Source organism: Hetaerina americana, unplaced genomic scaffold, assembly GCF_022747635.1.
Source record: "Hetaerina americana unplaced genomic scaffold, ioHetAmer1.1.p SCAF_4, whole genome shotgun sequence".
Taxonomy (NCBI): Eukaryota; Metazoa; Arthropoda; class Insecta; order Odonata; family Calopterygidae; genus Hetaerina; species Hetaerina americana.
Window position 1 is genome coordinate 41,431,034 of NW_027286985.1, and position 15,337 is coordinate 41,446,370.

Here is a 15,337-nt window from a genome sequence, read left to right on the forward strand (position 1 = left end):
GCAACCTTCAATTAAGCACAATTATCAAAAAATTAAGCACTAGGTAGACAGATTTATTGTTTAAGTTAACCTTGAGGAGGAACTGAAGAAGATTTGGAAAAAGAGAGAATGGACTTTCGCCTAAACGAGAGGCTCTCTAGTGTCTCCCTTGAGAGGCTAATGGAAAGGAACTTTTCCTTCTACACTGAATATTTGATTTTAAACGTCTGAAAACCCAGCATGAGGTGAGATTTATCCCGTCAAATTAAAACGCTCTTCTGCCTAATGGCCTCGCCATTAAAGTTTTTCAGTAAAGGCGTACAAAATCTTCCAACTCTTTTAGCCTTTTGCCATGCAACTTCTGATATTTACCCTTATTTTACGTTTTACTTTTACTTTTTAGGTATCAAATGCACTCTTCGTACATTTTAACAGCGTATACGCTCATAAATAAATGAAAAATCATTATTATTTATGATTGGAAAAAGTAATAGAAGCCATGTTATCTCGTGAAAATAGCTCCATCCAGGTACTCTTTAATGGATTTTCAACTTATTCTGCGTACCTTTACCGCAGTTTCTTTTTGAAACCTTGGCAGGGAGTAGAGAAGATCAGAAAGCGTGAATACAAAAGTAATCTGGGAAACACCCCTATTCTTAAAATTCGTATCGAGTCTTACCTTATAGTATAATCGCGATATGGTTTGAACAAGAGGGTCGTGCTAAAGACAAAAAATGAGTTTCGCTGAACAGTTCGTCATATATTTCAAAAGTAAAATAAATGGGTTGCAGTTCTCGTACTTATATATTCAAAGTAAATACCTTAAATATGAGGAAAAAGGAATGAGTTTATTGATTGATATTGCTAATTAATCCATTGAGATATTTTGAATGTACTCAGAAAACCTGTGACAATTTAAAAAAATATTAATGGAATCAAAACTATCATGAAACTCACTTTGAGGGTAAAAGAACACTACAGGCTCTTCTTTCTGGCTATTTTTAGCCCTCAGACGAGATAATGGCTCCTTGAATACAGAGTGTAAAACAATTCTACCAATATCGATTGATATATTCACTCGCAGTACATTTATTGTCATCAATAGATTCATACACCACACTGAGTAAATTAAAAGAGCGCTCAAATCAAGGAATCATCGATCGTTATTTCTAACGAACGATGAGCATCGATTTGAAGGAAATTATGACCCATTCTTCAGGAAAACAACTGCAGAAGAGAAGAAATGGCATGTGACATGAAGTGGTGAAAGGATCACTGTACCTTGTTGTAATATTATGGCATCCAAGCGTAACAAATGTTTCCAAATCACAAAAAATTCTTTAACACAAAAAATTACTTAACAGTAAACAAAGCTTAAACAACATTTTCCATTTACGTTGGTTGTACTTTTCCATGACCTTATCGCCATTGCATACATTTATAATGATTTCATTCCACTTTGAAAATTGAGTTCCTTTAATTAACTCTGTCAGCAATGTTTCGATACTACTTAAGATAGCATGGGGTCGGAAGCGTTATATAATCCTCCAAGCTGAAATCATTTTTAATAACGAACAAAAATATTTTTTTAGCCTTTCAAACTTCAAAATAAGTCCAAAGTTTTTTCTTTTCAAAATAATTTGCACTAATGTAGTAAAAAAAGTGAACTTCATGGCAGATAGTTTTACGTTGGTGGGAGAGCGGGCATTCAAAAATAGGTTCGATATTGTGACCATTCTTTATTTTGGATATTTTTTTGAAGCCAACGGAGGTTGTTCATACCTCATGGATCCGTCCTTGGACCGAGAAGTCTGTGTCCCTAAAACTATGGTGATGCACATATCCAACTGCATTTTATTTAATTTTTGGAGGAAATTTTCACCTATAACAAATATTTTGTTCAAAAGTCACGCCTTTGCTGGCCTCACAACGGATTTTCAAGGAAACTGGGAATGTTTTTCGGGGGTGCTGACGACAGCATTCTAGCTATGGTAATTCATCTCTTCTGCAAAGCTCGCGCTTCTTTGTAGACGACAAGGCGTTTCATTTCACCCCTATCTCCCTCGCCCACACGGGAGATACCGTTCATGAAAACTTCTGACGGCGCAAAGGCATCGCTGAAAGGGTGGTTCCTCTCAGTGTTTTAATTGACAGCACATTAGTATTCGGATGGCTTAGGAAAAAAACTTTTCACTTCTTTTACATTCCTTCACCGAATAAATTTTTGAACATGCCCCCCTCTATCTTGGTTCTTCGCCTGGTTACACATAGAATTAGATAAGGGTTCAATGGACTCGACAAGGGGAAAATCTTCCACAAACAATAGGGTACACCTTCATAGCCTTTGAGATCATTCAATGAGATCTGATGCATTACGCATCGCCTAACATTCCAACGTACGCCCATACAAATCTAGTCATGGGCAAGTGAGATGAGTTTTTCCAGGTATTAATTACACAGCCCAGTATATCCGAAGACTTTGCAGAATATAAGACATAGATTTAGAGGTAGACGAAGTCGAGTGTTTTCACTCATAGATTAATAAACCATACGCATGCGTGAGTTCAGTCGCAAAAAATCTCATGCTACCGTTGAACAAGAAGGAGAATAGTTAATAAATAAACCGAAAATTCTGACGATTATAAAATTTTTGAATTAGTGCTGGCACTCAAGACTGTTTTTCAGAACTCAATATTTCATTATTTTCTCATTGAGGATGTAAGGGAAACTAAAAAGTGAGGTCACCACCTGAAACGTGGCAAAACCTTTGAACAGCAATGCGTGTGACATGGAAAGCACAACGTTGGAAAGCCACTGACTAAGTAACATAAAATTAAGGTTTACATTTAGTATATTCTAGCATATGATATTTTTTTGACATCATGTTCTGGTCCTCACTGTATTCAGTTTATTCTTGAGGCACCATTTAATGTAGTTTTAAGTCAGGTAAGAAAACCATTTCTTGGATTGCTCAATCGAAAAGTAAAGCTTTTATTTCCATTTGGTTTTCAGTTCGCTCTACAACAATAGTGTGAAAGTGCTATAAAAACTAGTTCATTAGTATATAAACTTTTTTATGAATTAAAGATTCAAAATTCTGCAAAGGACTGCAAACTCAAGCAAATTTTAAAATATCACAAAGCGCAGCGGTCGACAACTGGTGCTTGGGAAACGGGCGGTTTCTTAGTTATTTGTTTGTTTTCGGCGAAATTTCAAATGAGTAACAAAAATTATCACACTAATAATTTTGCTAACATTTACACGAACACAAAATGGATTTCTTAATTTCTCATGATTGAAAGAGAGCATTATCATTTATTTTTAATAAAATACATATTATTACTTTTTATGACTATTTTTATAAATTACTATACCTATTTAAAAAAATTATGTTAGCAGTCCGCGATATTCAGATTCCTGAGGTTAGTGTTCCACGATGTCCATTTGCCTTGTGACCGTTGACCTAAGGCAAGAGAACGTATTTCATTCCGCATTAGGATAACAGTAAGAAATATTAACTGCTCGAGTGGACACTATCGGTAGTTCGGTGTCCACCAGTAATGTAGCGAGGTGCTCGGCGATAGAAAACCGTTGTGAATCCTTCCATAGGCTAACACAGTCGATATAGGATGACTCAAATAAAGCAGAGAGAGGTTAAGTGAGAAAGGCGACTACTCACCGAGAACGATCCATATAACAATGGCATTGCCGGGCGCGGCGACCATAAGCATGGCCGAGAATATGACCACCCAGACGGTCTTCTGCCAGTAGGGAAGGGAGAAGGGTCTACGGCTGCCCCAGGGGCCTTGCGTGGGCTGGACGGCGGTCGCGCCGGGCGCCAGCAGCGGGATGAGTCTCGAGACGGAGGAGGTGGAGGAGGAGGTGGGGAAGAGGCACTCGGAGATAGCCTCCTTGAGTACGCCCTCCTCCACGCTCTCCACTTCCTCGCCGAACCACCCGCTGCCCGCCCGTGAGTGGTTGCCTCCTCCGCCGCCGCCACCTCCCGCCAGCGTCACCCCGCGCGTCATCAGCATACGCGCTGTGCAGTTGTAGAGCATCCGCCATGCCAACTCGTGGTCCTCCGCCGACACCTGCGGCCGGGACACCTCGGCGGCGGCCACCGCGGCCTCCGAAGCCGCGACGGCCGCCGCCGCGACTTCCTCGGCCGCCTCCTGGTTCCCATCCGAAGGGGTCGACAGCCAAGAGTGCATCATTGCAGTGAGGAACGGGAGGCTGAGTGAAGGAAGAAAGCGATCATTTTAAACTTCCGCGTGCAAAATATGTTCATACATATAGATTTTTCCTAAAATTAAATCGTATACCTGGAGTAGTTTTTTTTATTATTTACACTTCTTACTAACAATGTCGTCATTCAAGCTAATTGTAATAGCTAATCTAGTTTGAAATCGAATTCAGACGAAAAATACTGTATATCGCTTAAGTGACACATTGGAGATTTATAGATATTTTATTTCTAATACTCGTAGTATCTCTTGTGGGCCTTGTTGCACCATATTATTTCTTATTGCTTACTTCCTATAATCACATCATATATGGGCATGTTTACAGTTTATAAACGATCTATAAGCAGTCTGTTCTACCGTCTTGAATGCAAATTACATAAGATATGCCTGAATTTCAGCAACGATGTGAAGTTTTCAAAATAGTCCATCTATACCAACAAATTTGGTGACGATTTATCAAAACCCTAAGAATTTAGAATCCTATGGCGTCACGACGATCAAATTTTGATCTTAGTCTTTTTAAATTTATATGACAACTACCTCGTTACTTTTACTAAATCTTAAGGGTCAATGCATGTTAAGCAATATTTATTATTACCATTTTAACTGTAAATTTCAATGTTGGTTCTTACAGGAGTTGAAATAGGAAAGAAACTTCATCTATTGTCTACTCTAAGTTTATTTTACAGACTTAATCATCGTGTTTTTCGTAGCTACTCCTTCTCTATCACATATTGCAATTCTTTCGCGGAATCCCCAGGCTACTCAAATCCAACGATGTGTAACCAGCGGAAATCCTCCGAAGAAAAGCTCCATAATATTCAATTATTAGCCGTAGTCACTGGGTAGGTAGGTCTCTATGTATAAGGAAAAACTTAACTCGATTCATTATGGCGCTTTGCGGAATAAAGTGTTAAAAAAATTTTCCTGGAGATGAACTACACACACCGGAGGGAAAGTATTCCTTAATTTGTTTTCAGCACAAAAATTAGCGTAACAAGCTTACGTGAAAAGGCAAGCATTAGTATTTCATCCTCATCATAATCATTGGAATCTAACTGAAGCACACAGATGATATACTTACGGTTCCGAATGTGAAAGAAGAGGTCGAAAATTATGATTGTGAATGAAAGAAGCGAGCGAAAACAAGGCGAGTATTGCTATTCATTCGAGACCACGGAAGAAATCTGCGAGGGAACGGTCGAGCACCGAATTACTAAAATATCGCGTGGGAAATCGAAGCCACGTGATTGAGGAAAAGGAGGGCTCTCGTGTAGTTCTTGTGTCTCTCAAGATGGAAAAGGAGAGGCGGAGAGCACATTGGGCGAATATTTGAGAAGCGTTTCGGGAGTAAAACTACTCGTCAACCGCAAGGGCCAATGCAAGCTTGAGAGGTGACAAGAATAAAGAAAGAGGACGATCAGAAGAGGCAGCCACATGACAGAATTGCAGATACCTCACCATTCACCGGTTCATGGGCTTAATTCGTCAGCTGTTCATTTGGCTTGAAATGCCAACATGAAAGCATCATTCAATTCTTGAGAGAAGAAATACGGATTAAAAATAAAATTACCTCTTCAAACATTCCCTCAGCATAATACATTGCCGTGGGTGGGTGGACAATTGAAGCTAGGATTTGGTGGCTTGGAATGGAGTCGGCTAACCGTGTTTGAAGTTTCGCTGAGATTATAAAAGGTGCTGAACTAGTGATATTTGGGAACTGCAGGTGTGGGAATAAAAAAAAAGAAGGAAGGATGATTGAGGAATGAAACGTTTGGTTCGTGAAGAATGACAGCTCTCAAAATGGGAATATTATTGGTGGCTTGTGGGTTTCATATAAGGTGAAGGAGTTTTTGGAGACGCTGGAAAGTTGACGTCCCTAAAAAAGAGATTGGAGGTAGTTCCTTAGGTGAAAGAGGTAGGAATGTGTGGAAAGTGGCAGGAAAAAATAAATAACAAAAAATATTTTGGATGATGAAATTGAATTTTTTATACACCAAGGTGGAATTCGTAGAAAATAAGTAACAGATAATGGGAAAGGATCACTTTTGAGATACATATCCCTTTCCTATGTGTGCTTGCTCCGAAATTATTTTTTCCCTGAATGACGGTTTTGCATTCTGGAATGTTTTGCGTCTATGTGTGTATGAATCTAAATAAATATCACGAATTACCACAGCGATCAACTCGAAGCTTAGTCTTACAGGTGAGAGTAGAGATAATTAGACATTAATTTTAAGACAAACTGCGTGTGAAAATTCCCACAATTTGGGATTTCGGTTGATTTCCCAGGAAGCTATGGTAATATTACCCGAGCTCCATTTTAAGTCACCAAATCCTAATTTTACATCTTCACTTGGTGGTATACCATGGGAGTTTTTAAAATATCACACAGCTTGGGTGAAATTGAGGGTTTCTGAACACTCATATGCATTCAGACACTTATCCCATCTCTTTGCAAGTCCTTGATAGCTGGCAGCAAAGGAGACTTTTATTTGCCACAACAGACAGCAAGTAACTACTACGGCATACGATGTTATAATTTTCAAAACGTCACCCAGTCAGTATTTTAGAGAGCTGAATAAATTAAAATCACAAGGGGCTAAATCAGAACTGTACGATGGATATCCGAAGCTTTCGCAATGATATGTTTATAAAAATACCTAAGTTTGCAATGTTGACATTTGCGACATTTATTGACTTACACTCATATTTATGTATAGACAAAAGCTAAAAAATTGGACTCCATTCACTCTTTTGCTGGCGAAAGGGTGACGCAACGATTCTTTGTTCTTGAAATATATTTATTATTTTGAATTACAAAAAAATGTAAAAAAACTGTGAAAAGTGAATGCAATGCCAGCCACAAGGGCTTTCGACAACTGGGTACTGTGTCAGGAGGGGAGAGAGGAAAATGAAGCAAAAAACATGCTTGAATCAATCCGTATGTACGACAGCCGCACGAACTCTGCAGTTAGAGCGGCGAGGACGTTTGGTGCACGGGATAGGAATGGCAATGTGCTCCGGGCCTCACCCCAACAGGACGCGGAACCCATGTCGCGAGATTTAGGGAAGGAGTTGGGATGTGAAAATTGGTGAAGGGTGGAGAGCCAAAATGACCAGTCACGGAATGTTTGCCTCTCCATTTCCCTATCGATATCAAACTCCTTGCCTATTAATGAGCCTACCGTCTACGTTCGATTCTTAAAGCTATCCCCCTGCTCGGGGCCTCAGGGCATTAATCCCCCCAGGCTTAAATAACTCACTTTAAATTTCATGTTCATTCTTCACTGTCCTCACCCTCTCGCTCCATCCTTTTCCTCCGTTCTTCCTCTCCCACTTCACACTTTATCACACCTATCCATCCCCCTTCCTATTGGCCCATTTTCACGCTCACCTCTCAACTAAAACTTTCGTGCTCGTTTTTCTTCAACCTTCCCTACATTTCCACTCTCCACCACACAGTTTGCTCTTCCCCGCTTCCCTCGCGCAAAAATACACCACGCGCGCTTCATCTCATTATTTTCGCATGCCATCTTCCTCTTACATACCCCTAAAGCCTCCTCCTATCACTATAGAGCTTTAAAATTCCAGGAAGGAAAAACTCAGGGTCTCTATGTGCTCTCTCTTTCTCCGCCCTCCACCACTCTCTCTCCTGGCTTTGACGATTGGGTTGGTTCCTCGAATTTTACCATCAACCCATTCCCATCCCATCTTTCCATTTTACCTCAAGACATAGTATAAACATAAATGCTCTTTCTCATCTTAAAAGGTTAATTAGTTGTTTACTATGAATTTCTCGTAAAAGTATTTATTGAACTCAGTGAACTTACTCACATTGATTGTATATAAACATATGGAACCATCAGAGAACTCGCAATACGAACACTCGCGCACTCTGAGTGTAGAGTTTAGTTTTTGCATACTATATCATTGGTGTTTACGGATTTTATTTTCTAGATTCTACTCTCCCTCGGGTGATAAAGGGTCTTCACCATATGCTCCTGTGATTGCTATAGTTTGCGATTACGACTGAGCGTTCCTTACATATGAGCCAGTAAATCTCTTGAATCATATGGAAAAATACTTAACATTGTCCTTCCAAGCCACTACATTCATAATAATTTCCAATTTCAAGAGACATGGCCTCGTCAAATGTTTACCTACCATCGCTGCTTCGTAAATTGGCATTAAAGAGAACACTAAGAACTCTTACATCAGGCTGCCTGTGATAGGAGTTCTTAGGTTAAACACTCACTACGCTCGAGAGGAGTATGGTGGTCTAGATTGTGGGACACCAAGGCAGGAAAAGTCCCAACGTTCAGCTGTTTGGCAGCTCAAATGATGGGAGACTCTGATCCCTTAGAGATAGGTGCAAGCAGAAAGGCGAATGTGGCGAGAGAGGGGGATCACAGCGTAGGAACGGCTCAGGAGTTTGGGCGGTGGCGCACGTCAAGAAATAGCTTATATATTTCCCAGACATGCTTCCATCAGGTGTGCGAGAGGGAACGGAGGTGCCTTGTAATGGGGGAACTACGTCGATGCGCAAATATTAGAGACGCGTTTAATCAGCTCAGTGACTCCTGAACAGAGAAACTTGCTGAAAGTGAAATACGTATACGGAGGAGTCCTCAAGGACCCAAAATATCCTAAAAGAACCGAATTTAAGTAAATATTCTCAATTAAGCGCCTCCAATATATGATCCGCTAACAAAACCGTTTCGTATAGCATCCCTTCCATAAATTAGTTGATTTTGGATATATGATAGAGTAACATAAACCAATTTAAACAAAATGTTTATTTACCCAAGTCGGTTTGGTCTATGATGATTTCGTCCTTTAAATATTATGCTATGCGAAACCTCTTATTAAAATTACTTTCTTGCTTTCCTTGATCATAATATTGGTAATGGAAATGATTTGACTCTTTGAATTTTAATTTACCAGCATTTTTTTCATTTATCGCATAAATTTTAATGTTCAATATCATAACTTTGCTATTTTTTGAGAATCTATGTATACCAAATACACGAATCAAGAGTCGCGTAAACATTAGGTGGCTCTTTTTATAGCACCTCGAGTAGCAACTCAGAATCAGCGATAGATTTGAGGGTAACCAAGCTGATAAAAGTAAATACGATTTTCGTATTCTAATGCTCTTCATGCTTATTCCTTTGGTTAGTCAGGCATAACACCGTTCAATTTTATTTCTAGGCTCCTTCGTCAAGTTGCACAGAATTCTAGATGGTCTAGGGAGAATATTGAATGGATACATCTCTGAGACATAATGGATTTATTAGGAAGTTTCCTTACCTATAGGTAAATTATCTTTAATTTGGAAGAAGGGAAGACTGACTATGTGTCTTGTAATAATAATTATTATAATAATATTGATGAGTAAACGGAGCAGAAAAAAATGTGAAATTTTCATTCCCTAAGGATTGAAATTAGGTTATTATGATAATCTCGAGTCAAAATACCAGAAGAGCAGCACTCAAAATTCAACAATTTGCTCGTTCATGAGATGAGTCAACATGTGATGGCATGTACAACTTTGGCACTCGTACCCCAGAGTGGGAGCACAGTCAAGAGTTGAGAAAAGTTGTTTTTCTTAATTTCTGGAGGTTTTGTCAACAGCGGTACGTAACAGAAGCGTCATTATGGGGTTGAATGATTGAGGTAGGTACTTTACCCAATATGCAACGCTTGGTCATTGCTTCTGTAATTTATGACAAATGACGAGAAAATGGGAAACGCAAAGCACGAAACACCGACAGAGTGGAAGATGGATGGGACGGACATGCTTTCACGGGAACAGCGACACGAGTTGGCGGATTAGGTGAAACGGGATGAAATATAGTAGAGGAATTTGCATTGGTGGCAAGAGTTCTATTTAATTGGATGCAACACATGGAACTGAGCATTTGGGGAAGTTAACTAACTGATCTGCCTCCACCTCTATGCATGAGCACTCTCGTAAAGCAAAAGTTCCACAGGAATCCTAGTTCCGTAAATATTTTCCAATTCATTTGCTGTCTCAACGTGAGCATTGGAATCGTTCCTTTTTTTCTATGATTGTTTTTATTAGTCGTGTTTTTATTTTTGTTGGGAATCCCACGTGCAATCCTTCCCTAACCTTTTAGCCTTCACCTTAGGACAAACTATTGTAACTCATTACTTTACATTGCATTATATTCCTGTCATCCTTAAAAAAATCCCTATCATCATCATTTTTTCCATTACAAATTATTTTATATTTCCTATCACATGATTACAGATTACTTCAACTGGATTCGATACATGTAAACAGGAATTTTTTTCATTGCATTTTAAACTTATTTGAAATACCTACACATACCTCGTAATTTTCTACACATTTCCAAAAGAGATAGTAAATATTTATAATGCCATAAGATTTCGTAGTAAACGCATAGTTAATTGATATGATACTGAATACAGCCTGATGATTCCCACACATTATATCTTAAAGAAAAGAGTGACCTGAATAGAAAATGCGTTCACTTTAAAATTGGATCAATGGTCATCATTCAGCTTCAAGAATACTTACGGAATATAATTTTCCGATAAATGTGCCGAATACCTATTTTTTGGAAGAAATAGAAAAGGCCATGTTAGTATTCTAATTAGGGGAAATTTTGTTCTCATTCTTTGTGTAATCTGTATTGGAATTAATCAATTTATTTATTAATAAGCTATAAAAAGAGTGAGAATAGATTAAACATAGTTTTATAAATTTTGTCATGGAGTTTTAGAATAAATAAATTTTAGTTTTAAAAATTTCCTTTAATTTTTGGTGCCCAATGCATTATGAAGTACACGAATATGACAGCACTCGGGGTATTAATTTAGATACATTTATGGAATTATATATTTCCAGCTATATACCGAAATATACAAGTTATTCCGCCTACAGACGTGTTTACATTCAAAACCCCTTTAGAAAAAATATTATGGCATAGCTTATTGAAGCAATTCTCCTTCCTTCCAATTTAAATACGCTCCCTTTTCCTTAGAATCAGAGATGCCAGTACCCCACTACCATCTTTTAGATCGCTTTAGGGACAACGTTCATGTTTTTCTTCCAATGGTGGTAGGGGGATGAGAACGATTCTCCAATGGCGTTCGCCCGTTCGGGGAGAGAATTTGATCCGATGAGGGCGGGTCTTTACTCCGGCAGTAGAAGCCTCTCCCTTCACATAAATTGTTTCCTCTCACCCTCTCACCTCCAACCCCTCCTTTCAATTGTCTAACGGAGAGTGAAAGGGAAGATGAGGGAAATCTCTCCCCTCTTCAGTTGTTGTAAGCGCCCGCCCCGGAAGCCCCAGAAACGGGACGTGTACTCCAAGGCACGTTAAACGTAAGTACAACGCACACAGACCCTCATTTTTTCTTGAACTACGAGGCACTAGAATGGAAAAGTGGACTTTAAGACTTAGCCATGAAATAAATGTAATATTTATGGAAAAAAGTCCCGAATGAGACGGCCTCATCCAACAGTGAATCAGTCACAGATGATTTTAAACCTCAATTCTGATAAATTACATTACATTATCATATCATATATTACGGATTTATTTCACGACATTGTTGATTTTAAATAATAGTTTATGTGATGTATTCAACTAATCTTGGGTAAGAATGACGTAGGTGATTCATGAGAAATACCATGAATCTATGGATTAATGCGAGGGACAATGGTAATTGTTCCAAGATAATATAGGCATTGCCGGGAAATATTTGCAAAAAGTAAAGGTCCTTTAAGCCCCTTTCCCCTACGAACTGTTGAGGATATAATATTTTTCTCATTTTCGACACGAAAAAAATATAATCTCCGGAGGTCTCTCCCCGTAACTGAGAAGGGCAAATCGTCGACCTGAGGGAATGTCGGGAGAGACACTCCGAACGGACCCTGGAGCGTTCAAACAAAGCTCCCAATCGATATTTTCTCCTTTAGAGGATCATATGAGACAATTTTTTTTAGATAATTAAGGTAACCTTGATTGGGCCATATAACGTAAAATCAAATTGTATCATAAATGTATTCAATAATTTGAAATTGGAAAAAAGATATTTTCTTTGAATTCCATTATACTTTCCGCGAAACCAGTTGAAACTAATAATGAGAGGTTATTTTCACAGGTATGTTTAAAAGAGGTTATATTTGGTATTAGATATTGTTATTACCTTATTGAACCAAAACTTTGCAGTTTACATGATAAAATTAGTGATTATTTGACGCTTAAATCCCACATTGTATTAATGTTTCATTGCTGCATGCTTTTACAATTACTGATAAACGTAGAGATATTTTTGTAAAGTATGTCTATAGTTGAACGCCGGAATAAGCGAAATACGGGGAAATAAATTATATTTTCTGTAGGCTCTAATCCATTAACATATGGAAACCCATATAAACATTATTAATTTCAAAGTTAAATTCCATAGATATTATCCATACATTATCGTGGCTACCAAGTGCATAGAGTAATTTTACTCCCAACGAAGAAGTATAAGCATATCGTTGAGTGCAAATACCTTGCAATAATTTCCAACGTATTAATGGTAACTGCCAACAAGTCCTAAGACGCTTCTTTGGAGGGTATTAGTAATTATGTATTCCGTAATAGATACCAATGATCGAGATCTTCCAAGATTTCGGTTTGACCCTTTTCATCGTTGGATCTATATATCACAAAATGTAATCTTTTTCTTATCTCATAATCATCTAATATATACATTGATAGACTTGCTTCTACTAGAGCACCCAAACTCTTAGCAACAGAAATAGGCATTTTCTCGACACTGGCAAAGCTCAAGCAAATTTATTACTCGACAAAAACACGATTTTGCTTGAGTGAGCGCAAAACATGATTTGAACAGCATCTTCGCATATGGGAAAGTTACTATTCAATGTGGAGGAACGAAAATCTACGAGAGACGTTCTCTCTATACAATCACATTCGAAAATTGTTTGGAGTTGATGGCTAAACATCGACTTAATTGGATTTGCTACGCGCTATTAATAAATTATAATACCACTGCAACAATTTCAGAGTGTAAAAATCATTTCCCTTGACCGGGATTCGCACCTAGATCCCTCGATGTCTAACCAAGTTCTTTAGCCAGTTAAGCTATCAAGGCATCCTGAATAGCTTAACTGGCTAAAGCACACGAGTGGCCCTCGAGTGATAAGGGTTCGAATCCCGATCTGAGCGAATGATTTTTACCCTCGGAAATTGTTGCATTGAAATGCATATAAGCGAATGACTCCATTAAAATTTACTGTTGCGGCATCAACCGCAGTTTATTGGAAATCATAATATCTTCATAAGTGTACAAATTGATCTGAATTATTTTTAATTTCAATTTTCCCTTTCATCTGATATGCATGCAAATGGGATAGTGAGCTCTAAGCCCAATCTATCTGTTTCTTCTGGTATTTCGTTTACGTTCAAGCTGCATTCTTAAATTGAAAAGCAACGATGCCCATAAATATGTACTATTTCTCTTCGGAAATCTAAGAATGGATCAACTAGTATGTTTATGCTACAATTTACCTTATCAATAAATGGAGAGTAGGCTAATTTAAAGTGTAGGCCTCACAGTGTGGTTAAAATTATACCATATCACGTATCTTGTGTTAGGGGCCGTTGAAAATCCCTTTCTCTGTCTTACTGAAGGCTTTCCGGATTAAACTCAAACCCAGTTAATTGCATGCCTAAGTTGTGCCTTGGTTTATTTAGAGACGTAATTTGGATATGAGCATCGTGCCCACCAGTTGGAAGCCTAATTATCTACTTGGTAGTATTTACTTTATCTCCTCGTTTGCTCCTTGGTAAGTCTAATAAAATCTTGCCAGCTGTAACATTTTCTGAGTCCCTTTTTTATAAAAACATAGATTTTTCTCGATGTTTTCCAATCATTTTGGTTCTTACGTAGAATCTCTTCCCTCCATTTTAATTTATTTTATCTCCATGTTGATTCCTTGGTGAGGCTAATGAAGACTTTCCAGCTTTTTCCGAGCCCCTTTATTTTCTAAATGTGTATTTTTCTCAATGTTTTCCAATCATTTGATTAGTTCTTCTATAGAACCCTCCATTTGGCCTTTTTGTCTCTTCTAAGTGCATTTTTTTTGTTTCATTTTTCAGCGAACTTGCCGTCAGCATCCATTCTTCATCAGCACAGGATTTCTTTGGTCCACATCCTGCTCTGATCAACTTCTGGAATGGTCCACGTCATAGAGTGCCACATTCCACACGAATGATTTCACGTTCTGTTTCCTTGTGTGCGGTCATGAATCCTTTGTGCACGAGCACAGAAGCATGGGGACGAAAGATAAAACATTGGGACTCAAACCTCATTTTGACGAAATGAACATTTTTACCCTATCTTTGAGTAAAATACCACGCTGTCCATTTATGGACATTTTCATCGCTTCGCGATCAATTTTCAGAATAAAAAGGAGCCGAGAGACGTGGGAGGAAGCCAAATAAGTACACGGAATGAAAAGTATTGACTCGAATACATGTCTTTCTCATTTTGATTCCAAACCGATGGATTCCGAGAAATAAAATTTTCCGATCGCAATGCGGACTATTTACTGGAGGCTTAGTTATTGCGTCCCGCGTTCCTGCCGTCCCGTCCAACGAATTATCATTCATTTCTAATAAAGCGTGGGGGAACGGGTTGAAGGAGTGAGGTTAGTGTTACTCCTCATTCCGTCTATGCTTGCCTCCTCGATAAATGCACCGCCAGTGGATTTATTTTTTATCACCTTTGCCATCCTTCCTCCTACCCTCGAGGTCGGAGAACCTCGCCCATGGGCAAATACGGAAGTCAAGGGTGTCCTCCGCCGTAGCTGCGGAGAGTTCGCCCGACGGGTCTCAAAGGAGACCGAACCCCATCATATCCTTTCACTTCCTCCACCGAAGGAAAAAGTCGCGGCCGCATCCCGGTCACGTCTCCTCCCTTGACGGAATCCCGCGGGACTTCCCTCCTCTTCTCCTCAATGAACCGGACCCTATCTCCCTTAATTTATATCTCGCTCGTTCTTTCTCAAATGTATCTGAATTCCTGCTTTTTATACTCTTGTT

General features: G+C 38.8%; 1 protein-coding gene across 1 annotated transcript in view; it reads right to left on the minus strand.

Moving 5' to 3' along the window:
- Positions 1–4,190, minus strand: part of LOC139692174 (tachykinin-like peptides receptor 86C) — a 181,882-nt gene extending 177,692 nt beyond the window's left edge. The window contains exons 1-2 of the mRNA XM_071590237.1: positions 3,863–4,190; positions 3,659–3,775 (exon numbers count right to left, since the gene is read on the minus strand). Coding sequence (XP_071446338.1) covers positions 3,659–3,775; positions 3,863–4,190 — 445 coding nt within the window. The remainder of the gene's footprint in view (positions 1–3,658; positions 3,776–3,862) is intronic.
- Positions 4,191–15,337: the final 11,147 nt, after the last annotated feature.